This window comes from Oreochromis aureus, linkage group 3, assembly GCF_013358895.1.
Source record: "Oreochromis aureus strain Israel breed Guangdong linkage group 3, ZZ_aureus, whole genome shotgun sequence".
Classification (NCBI taxonomy): domain Eukaryota; kingdom Metazoa; phylum Chordata; class Actinopteri; order Cichliformes; family Cichlidae; genus Oreochromis; species Oreochromis aureus.
The window spans coordinates 43,359,832-43,387,046 of record NC_052944.1 but is presented as its reverse complement, the minus strand read 5'-3'; the positions used below and the strand labels follow the sequence as shown (position 1 = coordinate 43,387,046).

General features: G+C 38.2%; 1 protein-coding gene across 1 annotated transcript; it reads left to right on the top strand.

Moving 5' to 3' along the window:
- Nucleotides 1-7,170: 7,170 nt before the first annotated feature.
- Nucleotides 7,171-26,672, top strand: LOC116310875 (inter-alpha-trypsin inhibitor heavy chain H3-like). Its single transcript, XM_039608582.1, has 24 exons — nt 7,171-7,275; nt 8,034-8,194; nt 8,312-8,416; nt 9,110-9,272; nt 9,380-9,490; nt 10,615-10,743; nt 10,882-10,998; nt 11,114-11,282; nt 11,373-11,483; nt 12,022-12,203; nt 12,300-12,479; nt 12,574-12,695; nt 14,071-14,309; nt 15,497-15,550; nt 17,976-18,011; nt 18,336-18,353; nt 19,312-19,359; nt 19,686-19,745; nt 20,115-20,180; nt 22,235-22,342; nt 22,496-22,664; nt 25,895-26,043; nt 26,223-26,307; nt 26,398-26,672. The coding sequence occupies exons 1-24, from the start codon at nt 7,204-7,206 to the stop codon at nt 26,510-26,512; spliced, it is 2,769 nt and encodes a 922-aa protein (XP_039464516.1). The 5' UTR covers nt 7,171-7,203; the 3' UTR covers nt 26,513-26,672.
- Nucleotides 26,673-27,215: the final 543 nt, after the last annotated feature.

Below are 27,215 nucleotides of genomic sequence, written 5' to 3'. Positions count from 1 at the left end.
AGCATGTTTCACATCTGTGCTCCTCTCTAGGAAAATCACAGATGTTTTCTAAATTTTTCACTGATATATTTTCAGGCTTAGCGGATGTAACCTCACAAAGAAAAGCTGTGAAGCTCTGTCATCAGTTCTCAGAACACAATCCTCTAGACTTAGAGAGCTGGACATGAGTAACAACAACATTCAGGACTCAGGAGTGGAGTTGTTGTGTGTTGGCCTTGAAAGTCCACACTGCACACTTCAAACCCTCAGGTTAGATCAACTTACTCTTTGTTTAAGATTTTTACATTCCAATAATGAAAATGATCTTTGTTTTAAATGACAAAGAAACAAATTAAATGTAGTTCACTCAGACTGTGTGCCATGTATTGTGTTATCAGTGTTTGGAAGGTTACTTTTAAAATGTATTCCACTACAGATTACAGAATACATGCCCCACAATGTATTTTGTAATGTATGAGGGGCCGTACAAGCCAAAATTCATTCTTTCACTCTCACAAACATACATTCTTCTTTCACATACATATATTTTCACTCTCACATACACATATTCTTCTGTCAGACACACGTATTGTCACTCTCACATACATATATTTTTCTTTCACATACATATACTTTCACTCTCATATAGTTTTATTTTAATTTTTATATTTAGATATTTTTATTCTCATGTTTACACATATTTAACACACACATTGCAATATTGTGCTCTCTTATACATGTATTTTAATGTACATATTTACAAATTTTCACTCTAACATACATGCATTTTCATTTATGCATTCCTACATTTTGCTCTCATTTACATGCATTCAGTATGCATTTAATCTCACAAATAATATTCAATTCAATTCAGTTTTATTTATATAGCGCCAAATCACAACAAAAGTCGCCTCAAGGCGCTTCATATTGTACAGTAGATCGCACAATAATAAATACAGAGAAAAACCCAACAATCATGACCCCCTATGAGCAAGCACTTTGGCGACAGTGGGAAGGAAAAACTCCCTTTTAACAGGAAGAAACCTCCGGCAGAACCAGGCTCAGGGAGGGGCGGGGCCATCTGCTGCGACCGGTTGGGGTGAGAGAAGGAAAACAGGATAAAGACATGCTGTGGAAGAGAGACAGAGATTAATAACAGATATGATTTGATGCAGAGAGGTCTATTAACACATAGTGAGTGAGAAAGGTGACTGGAAGGAAAAACTCAATGCATCATGGGAATCCCCGGCAGCTCTCGTCTATTGCAGCATAACTAAGGGAGGATTCAGGGTCACCTGGTCCAGCCCTAACTATATGCTTTAGCAAAAGGAAAGTTTGAAGCCTAATCTTGAAAGTAGAGATAGTGTCTGTCTCCCGAATCCAAACTGGAAGCTGGTTCCACAGAAGAGGGCCTGAAAACTGAAGGCTCTGCCTCCCATTCTACTTTTAAATACTCTAGGAACAACAAGTAGGCCTGCAGAGCGAGAGCGAAGTGCTCTAATAGGGTGAAATGGTACTACAAGGTCATTAAGATAAGATGGGGCCTGATTATTTAAGACCTTGTATGTGAGGAGCAGGATTTTGAATTCAATTCTGGATTTAACAGGAAGCCAATGAAGGGAAGCCAAAACAGGAGAAATATGCTCTCTCTTTCTAGTCCCTGTCAGTACTCTTGCTGCAGCATTTTGGATTAGCTGAAGACTTTTCAGTGAGTTTTTAGGACATCCTGATAATAAAGAATTACAGTAGTCCAGCCTGGAAGTAATAAATGCATGAACTAGTTTTTCAGCGTCACTCTGAGACAGGATATTTCTAATTTTAGAGATGTTGTGCAAATGGAAGAAAGCAGTCTTACATATTTGTTTAATATGTGCGTTGAAGGACATGTCCTGGTCTCTTCTTACATATATGTATGTAAGAAGAGAATGCATACATGTCTGAAGAAAATATATATATGCAAGAGAATAATGTATGTGAATGAAAGAGTATAGTGGAAACGGAAGGAGTTTAATGGAAACGGAAGGCTGGGTGTCTGTACCACTGTGATTGGCCGAGAAGCACGCGCGGGTCACTTTCAAGTGTCTGACAGCATGGAGGGGGGAGAAGAAACTCGAGTTCTTCAGCAAGCTATCGGGGTGTTAAGAAATATTTTATCATCTCCTGAAACGGTCACATGTTGTCCTCGTCACTTGATCGAGATGGGACGGGCTCAACTTTTTTTTTACGTGCGCTCAGAATAGTGGCACAAAAATAACGCCATAGTGACCCAAAAAGAGTAATATTTCAAACTCCGCCACTCTGTGCTCCTCTGCCACTGCCTCGTTTGAGTTTTGGACGAAATGGATTCTGGGATATTGCATTTCGTCATTTCGAGCTGATTCGAGACCAGAACAGCCAATCAGATATTTTTGCATCCAAGTCTGTGATTGGCTGGTTTTGTGGCACAAAAATAACACCATAGGTCACAAAATAAACTTTTAAGATTTTTTCATGCGAGAATGGTGCTGTGTAAACTTCAAATATCTGCTTGATTCATCAAGACATCACATATTTCCATAAGTGCTCTAATGTTTTCGGAGATGCCTGTTACCCACCAGCTGACCGCATAGCTGGACTGGCCATGGGCATACCGGGCATTTGCCCGGTGGGCCGATGGTGATTTTTCATTTTTATGTTTGTTTGTTTTTGTAACGGTATAAACAATTAAAGGTGGTGGATTAGCTAATTGGTCATGATCAACTCTGGGCTGGACCAATTACAATACATCCGTATTGAGAGGAAAAAGAACGCGATTAGTCCCGTACTTCAGCTAGAATGAAAAAAGACAAAGCTGGAGTTATTCTGTCTTTACATTGCACAGCTGCCTCTTCTCCCCTCATTCTCTCTCCCTCCCTCTCCTGTTGCTACTTCAATCATGAAACTGATCAATGATCAGCTGATCGTCTCTCTTGTTTGTTTATCTCCCACTTTGCGCCAGAAAGAGGAAACTAGCGGATGTCGCGCTAAACAACAGCAGCACATTCAAGCTTGATAAGCTGTTGTTAGAATTTATTTAAAATTAATTTCTAGTATCAGCTGATGTTTGCTGGAGCCAGAGCTGTAAAAGCTGCTGGTCATGGTATCGGTTTGGAAACATGAAGGTGATACAAATCATGCATATATACCAACAAGACAGTGTACATCACTGTCACAACAGCGTTTGTTTTAGTTCAAAGGCTTTATGGTTTTTCCTATAATACCTGGTGGTGTAGTCGGTGATTTTTTGTCAGTTGAGCTTTATATATTATGTTTAACCCTAGAACACTATCGCTATAAATAGTAACACAATCACTAATGCCAGGTGATTTTTACCCGATATAATCAAATATATCAAAATATGACAACACATGACAAATTAGAGTGGTCTTCTTTTACTTTCAACTGTGCCATGTCTAACAAAATGAAAAAAAAAACTCCTAAAACAATATAATGACTCTGGAAAGCTGGTCTTTGGTCCACCGATTCCTGGGACATTTGAGACTTCCCTGGTGAAGGCACAGGCTCCTCGACATGCAAACAGCTGCAGGAGAGAGAAATCATGTAAATGTATTTGCTCGGGTGTAAATCACCCAGCGATAGTGTTCTAGGGTTAACCCGAGTGACCACCCGGTCAGCTGGTGGGTCACTATGGCGTTATTTTTGTGCCACTATTCTGAGCGCACGTAAAAAAAAAAGTTGAGCCCGTCCCATCTCGATCAAGTGACGAGGACAACATGTGACCGTTTCAGGAGATGATAAAATATTTCTTAACACCCTGATAGCTTGCTGAAGAACTCGAGTTTCTTCTCCCCCCTCCATGCTGTCAGACACTTGAAAGTGACCCGCGCGTGCTTCTCGGCCAATCACAGCGGTACAGACACCCAGCCTTCCGTTTCCATTAAACTCCTTCCGTTTCCACTATACTCTTTCATTCACATACATTATTCTCTTGCATACATATATTTTCTTCAGACATGTATGCATTCTCTGCTTACATACATATATTATTTGTGAGATTAAATGCATACTGAATGCATGTAAATGAGAGCAAAATGTAGGAATGCATAAATGAAAATGTATGTATGTTAGAGTGAAAATTTGTAAATATGTACATTAAAATACATGTATAAGAGAGCACAATATTGCAATGTGTGTGTTAAATATGTGTAAACATGAGAATAAAAATATCTAAATATAAAAATTAAAATAAAACTATATGAGAGTGAAAGTATATGTATGTGAAAGAAAAATATATGTATGTGAGAGTGACAATACGTGTGTCTGACAGAAGAATATGTGTATGTGAGAGTGAAAATATATGTATGTGAAAGAAGAATGTATGTGTGTGAGTGAAAGAATGAATTTTGGCTTGTACGGCCCCTCATATATTCTGAATACTTTGGATTACTCAATATATTATCATGCTTTTTTACAAGTACATAAATGTACTATTGCTGTGTGATTTATTATTATTACTGAAGGTTACTCGCCATACCAATACCAACTACATTTTTAAATTTTAATATAAAATGAGTAACAGTAGGGTGGGCATTAGGTAAGGCTGCACTTTTTGCAGCGATTTCGTATAGAAAACTATTCCGCGCGTATATAAAACAGGTCCGAGGCTCCGAACCGTAGTAAAGGGACCTCTGGCTAATATGTCGGGTTCCGTGTCGGGCTCGTAGCCGAAAACTAGCTTTACTTTGTTGTCTGTTTCAACTTTGCTAGCAAGAGACAGAGAGAAGCGTTGATAGGCTGCTCCAACGGAACTTATTGTTTCAGAGGAAAACACGAACACAGTGTACAGTCGAGTCTTAATAGCTTACTTACAGCTGGGCTTGTCAGACACTTTTTTTTGGCTACAGTGGTTATTATTATATTTACATGCTTCCAGCTCCCGTTTCTGTTCGATGACAACTCGTACTTTTCGACTCTCCTTTTTCTCCCTCACAGACACATAACGGGTATGGCAGTCAGTTCTCCCTGCAGCATGGACTACACTGCCCATGAGGCTACATTCTTTAGGGTGATGCCTGTAACACTTGGCCTATTGCCCTCATATTAAATCATTTTTGAACAATAATTTTAAAAAATATTTCTTCATGTCATTTTGCAATTAAAGGGTGACACGGGCCCTAAGATTGAGACACAGGCATTAGAGCCTCTTAATGCGTGTTTTGTTTGGGTTTCCACCGGCGTGGAATTACCAAAAATAGAGAGGGCATAGCCTAACATATGAAACAGGAAAAGACCGCCGTGTAATCCATTTATTTCAACAAAGTAACTGTATTCTGAATACCACCTTTTTGAACGGTAACTGTAACGGAATACAGTTACTCATATTTTGTATTTTAAATACGTAACGGCGGTGCATGTATTCCGTTACCCCCCAAAACTGTGTGTTATATTTGCAGGCTTTCAGGCTGTCTGATCACAGAGAAAGGCTGTGCTTTCCTCAGTTCAGCTCTGAGCTCTAACCCCTCCCATCTGAGACAGCTGGACCTGAGCTACAATCATCTAGGAGTCTCAGGAATGAAGCTGCTGTTGACTCGACTGCAGGATCCACAGTGGAAACTTAACACATGTTAGGCTAAAAATGTAGTTGGTATTGGTATGGCGAGTAACCTTCAGTAATAATAATAAATCACACAGCAATAGTACATTTATGTACTTGTAAAAAAGCATGATAATATATTGAGTAATCCAAAGTATTCAGAATATATGAGGGGCCGTACAAGCCAAAATTCATTCTTTCACTCTCACAAACATACATTCTTCTTTCACATACATATATTTTCACTCTCACATACACATATTCTTCTGTCAGACACACGTATTGTCACTCTCACATACATATATTTTTCTTTCTTTATAGTGCTGGGTGGAGGCAAGCTACACCAGCGCTTGTAATGAAAAGAAGAACTTTCTATCTGCTTGTAACCTACAGGCTGTCCACCTCGTATGTGTAAAAATAACCCTTAGTGAAAAACGTGCCACGCCCGTATTCAGAAATCGGGCCTAAATAATTTTATTAAAACACCCTCGGAAGAGGTATTGTGTGGGAAAGAGTTTTCTTTTCTTAGGGTCTCTTTTACAACAGGGGAGCATTAGCAGAAACGCTCAATAGACAGAAAAACAGAAACCCTAAAAGAAAACGGCCTTGTTTTACGCACATCAAGAAGGAGTCAACAACCCCTCTAATCGTTATTAGGGTTTTCGTGGATGTACATTGTCTCATCCTGGACTGTGGTGCTGACACTCACCAGTCTCCGGCCCCCTTCCTTCTGCTTAGCGTACAGCCTCAGGGTGCTGGACTTGGGGTGAAACCCTCCATGCATGGTCAGGAGCTTTCTTGTCTTGATGTCAGTGGCTTCTATCTCCTGCTTTGGCCAGCTTACTATCCCAGCCGGGTACCTGATCACGGGCAGGGCGTAGGTGTTGATAGCCTGGATCTGGTTCTTGACTCCTCAGGACTTGCCTGACCCTCTGCAGGTAATTGGTGGTTGCTGCTTGCCTAGCAGTGTCTTCATTGTTTCCATTTGCCTGTGGGATGCCCAGGTACTTGTAGCTGTCCTCTATGTCTGCAATGTTGCCTTCTGGTAGTTCAATCCCCTCAGTTCAGTTTATTTCTAAAAAAAGGACTTGCTGATTTGAAAGTCAGAATATTACAAATCCAAACATATGAAATCCACTCTGGAAAAACAAGTAAATACATACACAAATAAATGTAATTCTGGACTAACTGTCATGTGACTTCTAAATTTGCTATCACTGTCTTGGGTTTTCTCAGCACTTTCCTCACCGTGAAAGATTTTTTTCTTCTTTAAAAGGTTAGAAATACTTGAAGTATATGACACCAAACAATATTATTCACATACTTGTTTCATCAATAGTGTGAAGTCAATTTGTCTCTTTCATTTAAATTGACCAAAACAGTATTACCTATCACAGAAAAGATTCTTGTGGTGACAAAGTCCTTGTGATGTGCACTGGTTTGACCCTCAATGTCAACATTAAGGTTTACAGAAACTGCCGGATTTCTGGTAAATTATTGCTTTGGGGGAGTATTTTGTGTGGGTGGAAGGTGAAAGAGGAGGGAGAGAAAGTGAAGTTTGCTCTTTAAAAAAATTATGTACACAATAATGTTGTCCATGTTTGACTTAAAAAGACAGTTTCAGCTGTGTTTGTGCTCTGCTAGGAGGCATCATGGGGAGAACTGTGGTGCAGCTCACCCTCATTGGGCTGCAGCTGGCTTTGGCTTCCACACTGCCAAACAAGGTAGGGTCAAAATACATAAACGGCCATAGCACCACTTTAAAGATCCATAATTTAAAATTAAATATACACGGTTAAATAAATAGTTTAAAAGCCAAAAGCTAAAGAAAACAAACTTTTTATGTACCTCTGCAATTAATATTTCACAGATAATGAGATATCTGAGGTGTGCGATTGAATATTTTGTGTCTCAGCATCTTTCTGTCAGTTCAACACCAAAATGTGGGTTGAAGGTTCTTGTGACAATCCTCAGGATTATTTCATTTTGTTCATGTGCTGTGTGTGCGTACAAGTCAGCTGACACATTAACACTGGCATTTGCACATTACTTTGGAGACAAAAAGAAGGATTGGGGTAAGATGAAGTGTTCTGCTAAGCTATATAACATCATGTAATGTCCCATGAAGTGAAAGAATTCGAACTGTATGTGTTTGTATGTCTACCTTATCCTTTCTGTGCATCCACAATCACAGATCTCATTGTAATTGTTCGAGCTTGTTATTTGATGATGGTGTTGATTGGTTAAGGTAAATTTGGCTTGTTTAGTTGTTTGAACTATGGAAACATGTGTTGGATATTTCTAACAACTCCCATTCTGATGCATAAAAAGTAAAAGTATAAATGTAAGTGAGTTTCATGCTCTTTTCAGTGTGTGCCCTGAACACTAGATGAAAACTAATTTTAGGGTTTTTGCAGGGAGACCAATGAAATTCCACTGAAACCAGCCAATGAGATCGGTTAACCCTGTCGTTTTTTCTCAGGATGACTGGGACGTCTACAGCTTTCACATCAACTCCACAGTGACCAGTCGTTATGCCACCACTGTCATCACAAGCCGTGTGGTCAATCGTATGGACGAGTCAAAGGAAATTGAATTCCATGTTCGGATCCCCAAGAATGCCTTCATCAGTAAATTCCGAATGTGTGTGAAGTTAAAGTGATCTGTAACCATCCAGAGACATTTGTAAATTCTACACTGAAGAACAAATTGCCTGATATTTAGTAGTGTGTACATAAGGGCTTTCTTGGTCCTCTTCAGGTTTATCGATGGCCAAGTTTATGATGGTGTTGTGAAAGCTAAGGAGCAAGCTCAGCAGCAGTACACTGAAGCTGTGTCCCGTGGTGAAAGTGCTGGGCTTGTCAGGTATTTAAATTCATTAATTAACTTCAAGGTTTATGTGAAAAAAATCTCAGTAACATTTTTTTATGTCTTCTTCTGTATCTTCAGTTCTCTAAAATTATTTTTGTTTAACTGTGTGAGGAGGAAAAAACCTTTTAGCAGGGATTAAAGTGAAACAATGACATCCGGGGTTGCACAGCTCAGTAGGTTAGATTAGAAAGTTAAATCTTACATGTCATATCCTCATTTATTGTAGACATTTTAAATCAGATATTGAACCAATTAATGATGTTTTGCTGAATTCTGTTTTTCTGAAGGAGTGTACAAAAACAATTTAAGTGTACTAAATTAGCCACAGGCTATATCTTACATAAGTTTGTACACTTTTGAATGCAGTTGTCCAAATCCACAAAGAGCAGTGAAAACTGGAATAGTAGCGCAGGTTAGCTTAGCTCACTCTTCACACAAAGAAAAAAAAATAAATAAATAAATAAATTAAAAAAAAGCTCACAAAAGGGATTTGTATGTGACTTATTACAAAGTAATTCTTTTCCCCACACTATACTGCATTCTACCTGATCTTAGGGGTCCCCCCACCTGCCAAATATCACTTTAATCCTTGCTTTTTAGTCAGTTTACTCAAAAATCAAGTTTGGTCTTCAGGAATAACTGATTTTTAAATGCATTTATATGAAATAATTATTGTTTCTGCTACAGTTCTGTAGGGAGGACTCTGGAGGAATTTAAGACCTCTGTAACTGTGGCTGCTCACAAAAAGGTCACTTTTGAACTCACATATGAGGAACTGATGAAACGCACACATGGCAAGTACGAGCTGCAAATTCATGCTCGACCCATGCAGCCTGTCAGAGACTTCAAGGTGATTTCCATCTTGGTATCTGTTCAGTGATTGTTTAAGAAAACAATGCTGAGATAAGACCACACATGATTAGATCTTCTGTTTTATTTTATTATACTTGTTCCCAGGTGGATGTGTACATTCACGAGGAAGCCGGCATCAATTTCATCGATGTGAAAGGAGGCCTGAGCACCAAAGCCCTCGCTAATGCCATCACCAAAACACATGTTAATAAACAGGTAGTTATAACACAAATGTCAGTTTTATAAACACTAAGAGTCACAACAGTTTGCAATAAGAGGAAGCCTAGAAAAAAATCTATGCATACAGCAAAGAGATGTGGCAAAGGAAAAGGCTCTTAGTGGGTTGTATGTGAGATCAAACTGGAGAGAATGTGCAGCAGGTTAGCGTAATAGGTAATAGTAATGTATTAACAAATGAAGAGAGTTTGTTGAAAAAATGGAATAAATAAAAAAAAAATTGAGGAACTGAAGAAAATGAGACAGAAAGGAGGACAGATGGAGGAATGACAGTGAATCATGAAGTGCAGAGGACTATTAAGGAGGAAGTGAGGGCAGCTACGAAGAGGATAAAGAGTAAAAAGTCAGTTGATTCACATGACGTATGATAGAAGTAGAACTGTGGGACTGCATGAGAAACAGTGGTGATGTGTGTCGCTGAAGTGACAGATTTGTAGTGAGGAAAGGTGGAGGTATGCTCTAGAGAGAAGAAGAATGAACGTCAGTAGAAACAAGAAACATGACAGAATGCATGTGTGTGAATGAGAGATAGAAGAAGATAGTGATTACAAGTACAAATTTTGTTAATGCAGTACCAACTGAATGCCCAATGATCACATCTTTAAATACTGATTTCAACTGTCCCTGTGTACTGTATCATATCTCTGGTATTATGTGACATAATGTAATCGAATCCTACAGTATTTCCATTGTTGTTTTGGGTCATGTTAGTCTTGAACTATTGAAGTCTTCCTGCGCTATATATGTCAGAATGTTGAGCAATTCCCCACTTTTACTCATAATAATGAATTCTGATTTTCTTTTAATATTTTATGCATTAAACGCATTACAAGACTTTTATTGAACCTCAGACAAAAAACTCGAATCCCGAGTTGTTGTTTTTTTTCAATGGGGAGTTTAAATGGTTTAAAAATCACTGCATTTTCTCTTTATTTCTAATCCACAGTGTCCAAACCTTTTGTTAACAGTGACTTGTATATGCACCTTTCAGATTTATCAAGCCAAAGCCATGAGAAGCACAGGACAGTGTTTTGACAGAAATTAAAATCACTGACCTCTCACTCGATCAAGAGTCTAAAGAATGCAATTCTTTCTGTTTCTAGGCATGGGTGTATTTCTATCCAACAGTGGATCAACAGACAATGTGTGACAACTGTGGAGAGCAGGGTATGAATGGAGATCTGGTTATTGTTTATGATGTCAACAGGAACAATGAATTGGGAGACATCAAGGTAAACCCTGATCAATTAGCAATTTACACACAATATAAACTGCATGGGCCAGAAAAGGTTTTGCAAATCAGTACCATATCCTTTGTCTGGCTATTAAATAAAAATTTGACTAAAGCAATCTTTTTTCCTGCTCTTTAGAAATCTGGTGGGTACTTTGTTCATCACTTTGCTCCATCCAATCTTCCCCGAATTTCCAAAAATGTCGTCTTTGTTATTGACAAAAGTGGCTCAATGCAAGGCAGAAAAATAGAGCAGGTAAATGGTTTAAAGGATCTGCTATGTCTATCATTTACGAAAACACCATTTATTTTAATGTCTTTTTTAAATCTTTTATAAAAGTCTGTAATGTGTAAATGTTGTTTTTGCCCAGACTAGGATCGCGTTAATCCATATTTTGAATGACCTGGCAGAAGATGACCATTTTGGTTTGATCACTTTTAATGCCAACATTTTTTCCTGGAAATTGGAACTTGTTCAGGCCAACAGTAAAAACGTGGAAAGCGCCAAAAACTTTGCACGCAACATTCAAGCTACAGGATGTGAGGAGTTGCAGAAATCAGTATATATCTTTTAATATCAAACAGTTAACAGAAGAATTATAGTACTGAAACTTTGTTGTTGACTTTCAGACACAGACATCAATCAAGCACTGCTGCAAGGAGCAAATATGCTGAACACGCATGACAGAGAAGGTTCAGCATCAATCCTTATACTCCTCACAGATGGACAGCCAACCACAGGTTGAAACAAATGACACCTGTACAAAAATGTGCACAAATACTTCTGGACTTAATGATTTTAGTCAATGAGTTTATTGTGATTTCAATAAGGAGAGATCATTTGAAAGACCTGAACATGGTTTAATGAACAGTTTGAGATTTGGCGATAAGACTTTGACAAATCAACATGGCAGAGTGGAGTCCAGTAACGGTAGGACAGGACTTCTCAGAGTCTAGATGCAGAGGTAGAGATGTAGGATCTCCAACTAGGTACAAATGAGGAGGTACTACAACTGAGTCTGAAAGGCAGGCTGATAGAAGAGCACTGAGAGCTTTAGCACTTGTAGAAGGCAGGCAAGGCTGGAGTGATGATGACAGCATGGAGTTTGGACAGCATGTGTGATGTAAAGAATACATTTGCAGCACAACACTCAAGAATGCAGGGAGATTAATGAGTACAGATCAGTTATTCAATATTTTTCATTTTAGCTTTTTGTTTTATCAATTGTGGGATTCCATTGTTTTTGAGCTGAACTGACTGTGTCTTATTTATTTTCAGGGGTGACAAATCTGGAGAAAATACAGTCAAATGTAAGAGAGGCTGTTGCAGGCAAATTCCCAGTTTACTGTCTGGGTTTTGGTTTTGATGTTGATTTTGAGTTCCTTGGGAAAATGTCGCTGCAAAATAAAGGTGTGGCACGGCGGATTTATGTAGACTCTGATGCTGATTTACAGCTGAAGGTATTTTGTATTCTTCCTACCACATGATTTGAAATCACTACAGATTTAGGAAGAAATTAGCATGATTTACATCATGTCCACACTGTATGTCAACAGGGTTTCTATGAAGAGGTGGCAACTCCTCTGCTGACAGATGTGACAATGATCTATGTGGGTGGGACCAATCTAACCCAGACTAACTTCAGTCAGTATTATAATGGTTCTGAGATTGTGGTGGCCGGACAGATCACAGACAATGACATTGAAACCTTCACACCTCAAGTTGTGGCCATTTCGGTAATGTTTGATCTAAGATATTTATCAGCTGTAATCTTGTGAAAGTTTTTTTCCCTGCATATTGACATTACAATATATATTTTAATTATGACAGAGTAATAGAAGGTTAGTATTTTCTGACCCAAATGGCATCGTGGAATCTGGTCAAAGTGTGTCTGATGACCTTATCCAGAGAGTTTGGGCCTACCTCACAGTTAAACAGCTTCTGGACAAAGAGTAAGTACCATATATGCCATCTTTTGTCATGGTCCTGAGTCCGTGACTCAGTGATTTTGTGTTTAGTGTATTTATTGATGATATTATTATTATTATTATTTGTGGGCTGTTTGGGGATGGTTTGTGTTTTGGATACTGGGTTTCTGGGTTTGTGCTCCCTCTGTTGGTCCCTGGTGTTAGTGTTCCCCTGTCTCGTCAGGTTAATCAGGTTCAGCTGTGTCTCCCACCTGTGTGTGATTTCCCAGTTTCCCTCTGTGTATTTATAGTATGTGCCTGCCTGTGTTCCTTGTCGCGTCATCTGTGTTCATCCTCTGTGTTACCCTGCGTACTCTGCATTGCTCCGTTAACCTCTCCGTAACTCCTCTATGTGCTCTCCCTGCAGTCCTCCTCTCGTGTTTCAGGTTTGCTGTTCTATAGTTTAGTTTTCCCAGTTTAGTTTATCCTTAGTTCTGTTTTGCCACTTTGTGTTCTGTCTTCTGTAAATAAATCACCCTGCATCTCAAGTAAGTGCTGCATTCGAGTCCTCCGTTTCCACACATCACACGGCTGCTGTCCCAGTCGTGACATCTTTCTTCTTGTGTTATTTCCTAATCAGCTACTTTTTAAAGGGCAGCAACACAAATTTTTCTCTTCATTAACTGTTGAGTGCATAACTATTCTGGGATATTGGATAAGGCCCAACATATATTTCCCTGAAACCCAAGGTAAAGGCTTTAGATCATTTGATGTGACTAGCAGTCCAAAAGGCAAAATTTTGATTGGTCAAAAGTAACATTAATAGTTACAATATAGCATGAATTTATGGGCAAGGAGAAGGAGAGTCATAGTTTCCTTTCTTTACATCCAAGATTGATCATGTTTGAAGCACTCAGTGACCATTTTAAAATGTTTTCCCTGTCAAGAAACAATTTGTCCACTAAAAGATTTTTGAATCAGCTTCCGAAGTTGTGTGCTTATTCATAACATAGATGGCATCCCACGGTCTCAACAACTAAGCTGCAATTTACAAAACAAGTTAAAAATCTACAGCTACAACAAAGACAGGAAATTATGTTTACTACAGCAGCAGAATACAGTTAAAATTCAGCATCTTGGCTCTAAAGTCAACTCTCACACAAATATGTGAAATAAAAAGAAGGCAGGATGTTTACATAACAATGAGTTTATCTATTTTTTCCCATGTTTCTATGTCCATATTAGATTCTACTAAAATGTTCTTTAAATTTCCTAAGTTGGGACTCAAACAGTAATTTTAAATTGCCAGGGAATACCTGGGGACAATGAAAAATTAAAGATGCATAAATATGTGTAAATTACTTTATCATATGTTACTACTAAATCAATCGTTATATTTACTTAATGCTTTATGACACAGGCTCCAGTTATCTGGACCTGAGAAAGAGCAAGTGAAGAAGGAGGCTTTGAGACTCTCACTGAAGTACAGCTTTGTGACTCCGCTCACATCAATGGTTGTCACAAAGCCTCTGGGAGAGACCATACATGTGCTTCATAAACCCAAGGAAAGTGAAGCACCACAGAGAAGGAAGTCCTCTGGACGTCAATCTATTTCAAGACACCATGGTACTTCTACTAGTCACAGGAGTGATAATGTTGGTGAGCAGCACAAACAAAGACAATGCAAAACGAGTAGTATTCATCATGACGTTTTCTTTTAATTGTTAAAGATTATTTTCAATATTATTTCATTATTTTCTCTTCCTAAATGCAGATATTTACATTTCTCACTGAAAAAATTAAATACTTAAAAAAACTCTACACCAAAGTGACATTAAATATAGCATGAGTTTGCTTTTTTGGTAATTATGACTCTGTACACCACCGAAAGTTTTAGCTTTATTTCTAGAGGTTTAACAAAAACACTTTAACTGTTTAAGACTTTTTTTTCTATATTTCATATTTTTGTTTATGCACAGAAATATGTCTCAAAGTGTTACAAATGTGTATAAGATGATCCACAAGTGTAAACACAATGACATTTTCTTTGTCTATATTGTGTGTGACACATTGATACACACAAACAAAAAAAAACTCTCCTTATACTCTCAGAAAACTATAAACATTTTCCTGTATAAAAATGATTCCATACTGCACAGGGACAGCTTTACTACATCAAGATAAAGAAACAGTGAGGGTGACTACACTTTGATGACACAAATTTGGATGTCAGAAATTATTACGACCACCCTGAGCAATTGCATTAGATACAGAGCAGCTGCAGTACATCGTGGCCTATTAAAGAAGATGCCCATTTGTTTATGAGCCATCTCACTTCGACTTTGTCAGCCAGCCTCTTTCCCTTCAACTTTTTAGCTGCACAAGAGGCAAGCTACAGACCAAGTCCACCAGTAGCAAGAAGTGAAGTTATTCTGATTATTCAATTTTTTATAATTATAAAAGCATAATTTTATTGCACTTAAATTCTCAAGTTTTTTTTTGTCAGTCTAAGCACTTTTGACCATCTCAATGGTTATCTAATGTGATATTAGCTGAGAGCAGAAATATTCAGGATTGTTCTGTAAGCTAGAAATAATGTCAGCCTGCTGTTAAGGTTTAAGTGAGTAAAAGCGATTATATGTGTACTTTTAGACTTTTTGTGCACAGGAAGGTTTTTCTAATAAGAGAAAATATCAGAATAGTTAAAAAGTTAAAAGTTAAAAAGCTAAGTTAAAAAAATATATGTAAATGATCAATATTTATTCAGGTTTGGTATTTAGGTTAGTGCACATTTGTAAAATTGTTTTACATTTGATTGAAATACTGGCATGTTTTTTTCTTTTCAGCAACAACTGCTGTTGAGAGAGCCTTTGAGAGCTGGTTCTCCTCAGTTGATCAAGGTACTCTGTTAGGATAGAATTAAATAAAATGCATTTTTCTTTTTATAGAGATAAAAATGTCAAAAAAAAAAAAAACCCACATTACCATAGTTAGGTATTTGTTTTGACAGAATACAACCTCTGCTTTTTAATATGGTGTTTTCTACTTTAAATATTAAGACATTTTATTTCCCTAAAAATGTAGTTTAGTATAATATGAGAAGACTTAACTTAGTTTTAAGTACATTTTTTAAGGCAATGGAAAAAAATGAATACATAGCTACTGTCACGGATTCAAAATATTGGGGATGGATACAAGAGGAAAACCAAAATAACAACACTGGTCCGGCCGGGTCAAGTCAAACGATGATTTTAATGAACACACGTGTGGGAGATGAACACTGCATGCAGACAGCATTGATCTCTCACCGAAAACCACACAACAATAGTTTTTATGAACATCAGGGTATTGGAACGCCCCCTCATGCGTAAAGTAGGTATAATACAATCAATGTTGACAACTTTTAACACATTAAAAGAACATCTTCTTCTTCCCGAGGCCAGATCCTTCCCAGTAATCTTCTAACTCCGCTTATGCCCTGGAACAAACAGTCTCTCCTGCAAGCATAATCAAACAGCTACAAGGCCTTGCAAACTATTATTTAAATATTTGAACTCTCCCCTACACATGAGTTTAACTGCTGCTTGTGTGTGTGCGTGTGTGCCTCGACCTCAGCATTCACTCTGTCTATAAGGACAGAGGCCAACTCTGCATGTGTGCAATAACCTAACTGAAACCATACATGTAGTCTGTTGAATAAATGTTCTAATCAAATGCCACTACTCAAAGCTTAATAAAAGAATATAAATGAATAAAGGATAATGATGAATAACATGATATCTGTGTTTTGTAAGCGTGTTCTTTCTATAGCTCAAGATCCTTAACACAATAGATTGTTCAGTCCTCGCGCCGAACAAAGTTTCCGACCCTCCACTAGTTGACCGAGCCCCCCTCATTGGCAAGCACAAAAATACAATGCATGTGTATACAAAAGGATTATCACTGCACCTGTAATAGAAAATGTTAATATGGAATCATGACAATACCTGTAATACAAGTTGTAACATAAGGCCGTCAGCCTAAAGAAATTCTCTAATGAAGTAACAATTAATGATGATACATAAATGAACTAATGAGTAATTATTGCCAATACACACTACTTAAAGGTTAACAAAAGATATATCTAAATAAAGGATCATAAAATAACATGATGTAAGTGTCTTGTAAGCATGTGCGGCCTTCTACGCTCTACGTCACTTCCCTCAATAGATCAGTCAGACATCCCGCTGACTGTAGCTTTTAACCCTTACTGACGTGAGCACAACTCCATAATAAGCACCAAGCGGCAATATGTATAAATATGATCATGGTTACACCTGTAATGAAAGATTATATGATTATACCAACACCTGTAAATAGAAGATTAACATGAGGTTATAACAATCACTGTAATACAAACGTTAATGTAATGTCAATAGCTTCAATAAATGCTTTAATGCAATGCTTATTATATGGTTCTAATGTAATGATAAAATAACAGTAAAATATCCCTTCTCACTACCATCTTGTACTACTGAATATATTATACAATTTGATGGTATAGCATTAAACAGCAATACCCTACAGTTAATACTTGATGCTTAATTAATTCAAATAGGATTAAATATGTTTTCATTATCTGACTCATCAGTTAAATTTCAAACGTTTCCCATAAATGTATCTGAACTTTCTCAATAAATATTACAAAAATGTTTCGTAGTTTGCAGCATATGCCATTTATAAATACAGATATAATATTATGAATATGATTATTACTTGTACTAGTAGTGACCATGTATATGTAACATGATTTCTGTAGGGTTTTGTAAGCCTTACAATTTTTTGTGTTCAAACCTTCCATGCAAACCCTCTCTTATGCCTGCCTTTGTTGAAAGTATTTCTTGGAGCTACATTAGTTTAATTTTGAATTTTCATTTATTTTAAATTTTCTAATCCAAATTTCTTCTAATGATAATAATAATAATAATAATAATAACGATAGCTTCTATCATCATCGTCAGTTTGCTCCATATAAGCAATTCCTGCTTTAATTTGTTTTTCAAAAAAAATGTTTGGATTTACAAGAGCAAGGCACTTAGTTTATGACTTGATTCATTCATGAAACCTTTAGGCCATTTGAGTAGTTCATTATTATATACATAGCTGGTTATCTGATTGTTCAGGTTTTCTCTGAATTATTGCAGTGTCTTCACCTTACAATACAAAGTGCTCTTATGTTGATGTGATTTTGTGTTAAATACATTAAATTAAATTGATTTGACTATAAATGTAAATGTGATGCTTATTTCTTGCTTTCACGTAATCTTTTTGCTGTTCTTGTTACAGGAGAAATGATAGATCTTTTACAATTTCTTAAAGGAGGTATGATATGACACATCCTGCATACTATATTCTGATGTAACTACTGAAAAGATTTATACTGAATATTAAACTAACTGAAGTACAAATAAACCTTTGAACTAACGCTACACTGAAATGAACAAGTACAGCTACAAAAGTAACTAAATGAAAAACGTTTTTCAATTGGAGATAGGAGTTAACACACGTTAACGTTTTTTACACATCACAGAAATGCTAAACATTTTTGCAGAATTTTAATATTAGTCTAATGTGGTTTTTTTATTACTACGACTAATTTGAAATTGCAAAGTAAATTAATCGCTGTTTGTTTAATCTTTTTTTCAGATAGAGGATTTTACTTTTGTGAGTATTTGGGATTTATATGCTTTTCAGTCTTTTGTGATTTAAAAACAGGTATGAAAACTCTCATACCTTTGCAATCTACTGTTGACAGTATGGAGTTACGTTTTTTTTTTTTCAATTTAAAATTTTTCTGACTTAATTGTATTTTTTAATCCAGATTTAAATTATGTATTTTGTGTCACTTAAACATTGTGCTGCATGTTTTTGCTGCATTTTGTTTTAATTTGTTTTTACTTTGCTTTTTTGAGTAAAACATGTTTCTATCATTTGAAAATGCATAAAAAGTAAGTTTAGTTTTTTTGTGGCAAGATGATATAAATCCTTATTTGACATAACATGTAAAGGATTGTTGTGGTTTATTTTAGAGAGTAATTTTTTTAGTGAGTATAGTAATAATAGGGAATAGTGATCCTTGTAATTCAAATACTACACTACCATTAAGAGATTTCCCGCTTAAATTTATTACACCGGTAAAGTATCAAATGCTTAGACCAAAAAAAAAACTAAAAAAACCCAGAATATTCCAGAGTAACATGAAAAGTAGTATGTAGTGACAATAGAGAAAGGAGGAAGAGAACCCAGAGCAGTGGAGGTATGCTCTGGAGAAAATTCCGTAAACAGTAAACAGAATACATTTGTATAGATGAGAGGTAAAGAGGTGTAATAGTGAAGCTGGAACAGATGTATTGAAGGTGGATAAGTTTAAATTACATAACTGAAAAAATGCTTATTAATTGTTCTTCTACCTCACCCGTTTTCATAATACTATTTGGGGTAGTTTTCCATTGAAATCAGGTTTATGAAATTGATTGTGTGGATGTGTCTCTGCTTCAGTTTTTTGCTGGAAAAAAGAGTATTATATGCTATATTTTAGAGTTGTTTCTTTAAAGATTTTCTAAATCTAAAATGGTATTTTTTTCAAAGAAACTAATGTACTGTATTTCATTCTAACATTCAGCCCGGCCCACTGGATCTCAATCCCGCAAAAAACGACCTACTTTAAGAGGTAAATGTCTTTTTTTTGCAGTGTACTGTAGTTCACAGCTGTTATTTTTTATTTCTATATATGTAACACCAACCAGTGTTCAACTAATAAGGAACTGGATAAGCCTCTTCAGTCATTCTAATACTTGAATTATCTACATTAACATCGTAGGTTGGGTAAAAGTTAAAACTTAACATATCTGTTGAGTGTTTTGCTGTAATGCATCAGAAAATGTTGAATTTTATTACACAAATATATTCCACACCCATACAATAAACTTTAATTTTTTTTCTTTTGGCTTTGCAATATTAATGTATGTAACTAGAATTGTGTAAATCTGTTTACAGAAACTTTGCTTGATATATTCATACATCATTATTCACGTCATGGCAATCTTCCAACTGATGGTACTGTATTAAATACATATAGTTGGAGATATGTATGTATATATATATATATATATATGTATATGTATGTGTGTATATGTATGTATGTATGTATGTATGTATATATATGTATGTATGTATATGTATGTATATATATATATATATATATATGTATATATATGTGTATATATATATATATATATATATATATATATATATATATATATATATATATATATATATATATATATATATATATATATATATATATATATATATATATATATATATATATATGTGTGTGTGTATATATATATGTATATATGTGTATATATATATATATTTGCAATATTAATGTATGTAACTAGAATTGTGTAAATCTGTTTACAGAAACTTTGCTTGATATACTCATACATCATTATTCACCTCATGGCAATCCTCTGCAACCAACTGATGGTACTGTATTAAATACATATAGTTGGATATATATATATATATATATATATATATATATATATATATATGTGTGTGTGTGTGTGTGTACAGGAGTGCAGAATAATAATTATAATAATAATAATTTTATTATTGAACAACAACCATGTTCTCAATGAACCCAAAAAAAACTCATTAATATCAAAGCTGAATGTTTTTGGAAGTAGTTTTAGTTTTAGCTATTTTAGGGGATATCTGTGTGTGCAGGTGACTATTACTGTGCATAATTATTAGGCAACTTAACAAAACACAAATATATACCCATTTCAATTATTTATTTTTACCAGTGAAACCAATATAACATCTCCACATTCACAAATATACATTTCTGACATTCAAAACAAAACAAAAACAAATCAGCGACCAATATAGCCACCTTTCTTTGCAAGGACACTCAAAAGCCTGCCATCCATGGATTCTGTCAGTGTTTTGATCTGTTCACCATCAACATTGCGTGCAGCAGCAACCACAGCCTCCCAGACACTGTTCAGAGAGGTGTACTGTTTTCCTCCTTGTAAATCTCACATTTGATGATGGACCACAGGTTCTCAATGGGGTTCAGATCAGGTGAACAAGGAGGCCATGTCATTAGTTTTTCTTCTTTTATACCCTTTCTTGCCAGCCACGCTGTGGAGTATTTGGACGCGTGTGATGGAGCATTGTCCTGCATGAAAATCATGTTTTTCTTGAAGGATGCAGACTTCTTCCTGTACCACTGCTTGAAGAAGGTGTCTTCCAGAAACTGGCAGTAGGACTGGGAGTTGAGCTTGACTCCATCCTCAACCCGAAAAGGCCCCACAAGCTCATCTTTGATGATACCAGCCCAAACCAGTACTCCACCTCCACCTTGCTGGCGTCTGAGTGGGACTGGAGCTCTCTGCCCTTTACCAATCCAGCCACGGGCCCATCCATCTGGCCCATCAAGACTCACTCTCATTTCATCAGTCCATAAAACCTTAGAAAAATCAGTCTTGAGATATTTCTTGGCCCAGTCTTGACGTTTCAGCTTGTGTGTCTTGTTCAGTGGTGGTCGCCTTTCAGCCTTTCTTACCTTGGCCTCTGAGTATTGCACACCTTGTGCTTTTGGGCACTCCAGTGATGTTGCAGCTCTGAAATATGGCCAAACTGGTGGCAAGTGGCATCTTGGCAGCTGCACGCTTGACTTTTCTCAGTTCATGGGCAGTTATTTTGCGCCTTGGTTTTTCCACACGCTTCTTGCGACCCTGTTGACTATTTTGAATGAAACGCTTGATTGTTCGATGATCACGCTTCAGAAGCTTTGCAATTTTAAGACTGCTGCATCCTCTGCAAGATATCTCACTATTTTGACTTTTCTGAGCCTGTCAAGTCCTTCTTTTGACCCATTTGCCAAAGGAAAGGAAGTTGCCTAATAATTATGCACACCTGATATAGGGTGTTGATGTCATTAGACCACACCCCTTCTCATTACAGAGATGCACATCACCTAATATGCTTAATTGGTAGTAGGCTTTCCAGCCTATACAGCTTGGAGTAAGACATCATGCATGAAGAGGATGATGTGGACAAAATACTCATTTGCCTAATAATTCTGCACTCCCTGTATATATTTGTTTTTAATAATAATTTTTTGAAATTTTTAAAAATCCACCTTAGGCATTACCCACTTTAACAGAAATCTGAACCTACAATAACATCTGATGTGCCAGGCTCAAAACTCTAATTTAATTCATTTATTTTGTTTTCTTTGACATATTAGAGTAAAAAAATATTTTCAATTACTTTGTTGTTTTTTGTTTTGTTTTAACAATCATATACATGAGAAAAACAGCTAGGAAAAAACAAACAAATTTTTAGGAATTAAATACTCCATAAATCAGGCTCTATATTTTATATGTAATAACAAATCCCTCTTTCAAAAACCTTCAAGATTGTACATGTTAATGAAACTGAAAACAAGTATGCAAGTGCTTGATTTTTGGCTAAGAGAAAAGTCAAATTTATATCTCCATTCTAACTCTGTATCTGCGTATTTCTAGCTCCTCTTCTCCACAGGTTTTTGTTAAAAGCTGAGAATCAGACTGTTCCGCTGTGCTTTGATGTCAGTGGTCATCTCAGCCTTAAACTTCTTCATCATCCCAGCAGGGGTCAGTAGTCTTCAGTTTCGCTGAGCTAATGAACTCTTGTTTTTGTATTTCCTGTGAAATAAAATTTCATTATTGGTTCTACCTCTTCTCCATTGTTATAACAATCCTCCAATTTGTGGTGTGGTTTTGAGTTGCACTTCTCTTTTGTTCTAGAGCTGTTTGTGAATGGTGAGCTTGATTCAGTTGCAAACGGAGGTTTCAAGAGAATTTTCATACACTTCAAAACTAACCAGCATTTCGAGATTGACACCAAAGGGGTCACTGTACGAGATGGACAGACAGAAACACATCACACTGGACAGGATCTGGTCACTGCTGGAAGGTGATTTTTACAGCATAATGATCAAGGCTACTCAATACTACAATACTCTCAGCATTGTGTACAGATGTGTCCGTATTCACATGTGGTTAAATGAGACTTGCATAGTATTTAGTGGCTTGAATTACTTTTGAGAACTCACGAATCACAGTATTAGAATATTGGGATTTGATTAACATATTTCCTACTGTATGTTATACTTACCTTTCTAATACAGGGTAACATCAGCAGGGCTAAAATCTGCCAAAATATACTTGAAACTTTTGACGACTTGACACATATACATGTGTGTATGTATGTATATATATATATGTGTGTGTGTGTGTGTGTGTGTGTGTGTGTGTGTATATATATAAATATATATATATGTGTGTGTGTATATATATATATATATATATACATATATATATACGTATATATAACAACATAACCAGCACTACGGACGATACCTACAACCACGATTACCGACACTAACAAGCTGATCTACAATACGGCAGCAGTGATCAGTGAGATGCTTGGCTACAAGTTGAACAGCCACAAGGGGCAGTACCCTCCATGGAGAAGGAGGCTAGAGGGCAAGATCAAAGTAGCACGGAGGGAGGTTAGCCAACTAACGGAGTTGCAGAAAGGTGCAACAAAGAAGGTGCATAAGAAATACAGCAAGCTGGCCAGCCGCTTGAGGAGGTACACCAGAGAGATAGAAAGCAGGAGAATAAACCAGCTGTTCTCCACAGAACCAGCAAAGGTGTACTCTCAGTGGCAAGGGAACAATAAGAGAACAACAGCACCACCAAGGCTGGAGACGGAGCATTAGTGGCAAGGGAACAATAAGAGAACAGCACCACCAAGGCTGGAGACGGAGCAATACTGGAAGACCATATGGGAGAAGGACGCAACCCATAACGGCAATGCTCAGTGGCTAGTGGATCTGAGGGCAGACCATAGCGACCTCCCTGAACAGGGTCCAGTAACCATCACAGTGGCAGATATCCAAGAAAGGGTCTCCAGTATGAAGAGTTGGACAGCACCAGGGCCCGACATGGTTCACGCCTACTGGCTGAAGAAGCTGACTGCACTCCACGAGCATCTGGCAGCACAAATGAACCAGCTGCTAGTTAACGAGAGACACCCGGAATGGCTAACCGAAAGTCGGACGGTTCTGATCCCCAAGGACCCCAAGAAGGGTCCGGTCCCATCCAACTACCGACCAATTACCTGCCTCAGTACTACATGGAAGCTCCTGTCAGGCATCATATCGGCTAAGATGAACAGGCACATGGGTCAATAATGAGTGGGGCACAGAAAGGGATTGGCAAGAATACCAGGGGGGCAAAACACCAGCTACTGGTAGACAGAACAGTCAGCCGAGACTGCAAGACCAGACTGACCAACCTGTGCACTGCCTGCATTGATTACAAGAAGGCCTATGACTCAATGCCCCACAGCTGGATACTGGAATGCCTAGAATTGTACAAGATCAACAGGACCCTAAGAGCCTTCATCAGGAACTCAATGGGGATGTGGCGTACAACACAAGAGGCCAACTCCAAGCCCATAGCACAAGTCACCATCAAGTGCGGGATCTACCAAGGAGATGCTCTGTCCCCACTGCTGTTCTGCATAGACCTGAACCCCCTCAGTGAGATCATTAACAAGACTGGCTACGGATACCGACTACGGAACGGAGCAGTTGTCAGCCACCTCCTGTACATGGATGACATCAAGCTGTATGCCAAGAGTGAACGAGACATCGATTCACTGATCCACACTACCAGGCTATACAGCAATGACATTGGAATGTCATTCGGACTGGAGAAGTGTAGTCGGATGGTAACAAAGAGAGGGAAGGTAGTCAGAACTGAGGGGATTGAACTACCAGAAGGCAACATTGCAGACATAGAGGACAGTTACAAGTACCTGGGGATCCCGCGAGGCGAATGGGAACCATGAAGAGGCCGCTAGAAAGGCTGCAACCACCAAATACCTGCAGAGGGTCAGGCAAGTCCTGAGGAGTCAGCTGAACGGTAAGAACAAGATCCGGGCCATCAACACCTCGCCCTGCCCGTGATCAGGTACCCTGCTGGGGTAATAGGCTGGCCAAAGGAGGAGCTAGAAGCCACTGACATCAAGACAAGAAAGCTCCTTACCATGCATGGAGGGTTTCACCCCAAGTCCAGCACCCTGAGGCTGTACGCTAAGCGGAAGGAAGGGGGCCGGGGACTGGTGAGTGTCAGCACCACAGTCCAGGATGAGACAACGAACATCCAAGAATACATTGGGAAGATGGCCCCAACTGACCGAGTGCTCAGTGAATACCTCAGGCAGCAGAAACCCAAGAAAGAGGAGGAGATGAGGAACCATCATGGAAGGACAGGCCCCTGCACGGTATGTACCACCGGCAGATAGAGGAGGTGGCTGATATCCAGAAATCCTACCAGTGGCTGGACAAAGCTGGACTGAAAGACAGCACAGAGGCACTAATCATGGCAGCACAAGAACAAGCTCTGAGTACAAGATCCACAGAGGCTGGGGTCTATCACACCAGGCAAGACCCCAGGTGCAGGCTGTGTAAAGATGCCCCAGAGACAATCCAGCACATAACAGTAGGGTGCAAGATGCTAGCAGGCAAGGCATACATGGAACGCCATAACCAAGTGGCCGGCATAGTGTACAGGAACATCTGTGCCGAGTATAACCTGGAAGTCCCAAGGTCAAAATGGGAGATGCCCCCAAGGGTGGTGGAGAATGACCGAGCTAAGATCCTGTGGGACTTCCAGATACAGACAGACAAAATGGTGGTGGCTAACCAACCGGACATAGTGGTGGTAGACAAACAGAAGAAGACGGCCGTAGTGATCGATGTAGCGGTTCGAATGACAGCAATATCAGGAAGAAGGAACACGAAAGCTGGAGAAATACCAAGGGCTCAGAGAAGAGCTCGAGAGGATGTGGAGGGTGAAGGTAACGGTGGTCCCCGTGGTAATCGGAGCACTAGGTGCGGTGACTCCCAAGCTAGGTGAGTGGCTCCAGCAGATCCCGTGAACAACATCGGACATCTCTGTCCAGAAGAGCGCAGTCCTGGGAACAGCTAAGATACTGCGCAGGACCCTCAAGCTCCCAGGCCTCTGGTAGAGGACCCGAGCTTGAAGGATAAACCGCCCGCAGGGGCGTGCTGGGTGTTGTATATATGTATATATGTATATATATGTATATATGGTTGTTTTTTTTTCCAGTGTCACAATGATTATGCGCAACAATGAAATAGACATTGCAGCAGGAGACATGCGCCTGGTTGTTTTAGTTCATAAGAAGAACAGCATTAAATTCCTTTGGCCAGTTTTAAGACAGCATCCTTCAGCCAACAACACTGATGGACTTTTAGGTGAGTAAAAAGTTCAGTTCTTTTTTAAATGTTGTATACTATTACTTGTGAAGTGTTTGCAGGATTTGCTTGCATCATATTATTATTACAAAAGTTTGCACCCAAAGGTGGTGCTTTCTGTAAAAAGACCTTCTTGTGTGGATATTCAATGTTTGTTTGTTCTCATGTTCTTTTTCCAGCTCTAAAGTCAGCAGTTTATGAGGAGGTACAACAAGTTGCGGCTACAAAACTAAAGATTAAAAACCAGGAGATCAATGTTACTAGGTACATATCGTTTTTTGTCGTTGTTTATGATATTTACCATATTTTATTATGTATATATAAATGAAATTTTCCCCTCCCTTTCTTTTGTAGCGGCAATGCCAATGACTATAGCATTGCCTCTCCTCTCATGATGAACTGCTGGCTCACATCTGCTGACTCTGCCTTGCAGAGACCACTGGCCGATTTCATTGTTCCACAACTTTAACTGGAAACAGTGAAAATTTTTTCATTTAAGAAGAGAATATGGAAAATACTTGCAACACCTGCTTCCAGCATGAAAAAATGAAAATATCTTGGATTGTTTAATGACTCACAATTTTCATTTTATTGAAAAAATGGGTATAAAGTCAAAATAATACATCCAACTGTGTGAATTTCATTAAAAATAAAGATGAATGTCACGGCTGCCGGGGCGAGCCATAAGGTGTTGTGAGAATGAGGACCCAAAATGCAGGCAGCAGACTGATGAAGTGTGTGGCGTTTATTTACAAAGTGGCAGTGGCAAAAACAGGCAAGCTCTTATTTTTCTCTTCTCTCCGACGGGGGTGTCGCTGATCACCAATGAGGACCAGTCGCCGCTGCCTCCCATGCTTATGGCGTCGGGAGAGCAGATCTCTTCCCCATCCAAGTACAGAGTAACGCAGGTTGCAGAGTGAAAGGTTCCATCTTGTCTGTGCATAGAAAAGTGTGCGCCGGCCCCTCTGTTTTTATTCTTCTCCCTCCACAGACCCCCCTCCCTCTAAGGGAGAAAACATAATTTTTTTTTCCCACCGGATGCAATTAGTCACACATATGAGTAGTGATACGATGGCACTAGTCCAATATGGCGGCCAACCAAACCGGTGTTGTGCCAAAAAGTGATTGTCTGCCAAAAGCTGATTTCCAATGTTTCTGTGTATTTTTTATGT

Coding starts and splice junctions, on each gene's coding strand:
- LOC116310875 (XM_039608582.1), top strand. CDS start 7,204: ATGGGGAGAACTGTGGTGCAGCTCACCCTCATTGGGCTGCAGCTGGCT. Junction 9,491..10,614: donor AAACACATGTTAATAAACAG/GTAGTTATAACA, acceptor TTCTGTTTCTAG/GCATGGGTGTATTTCTATCC. Junction 11,283..11,372: donor CAACATTCAAGCTACAGGAT/GTGAGGAGTTGC, acceptor GTTGACTTTCAG/ACACAGACATCAATCAAGCA.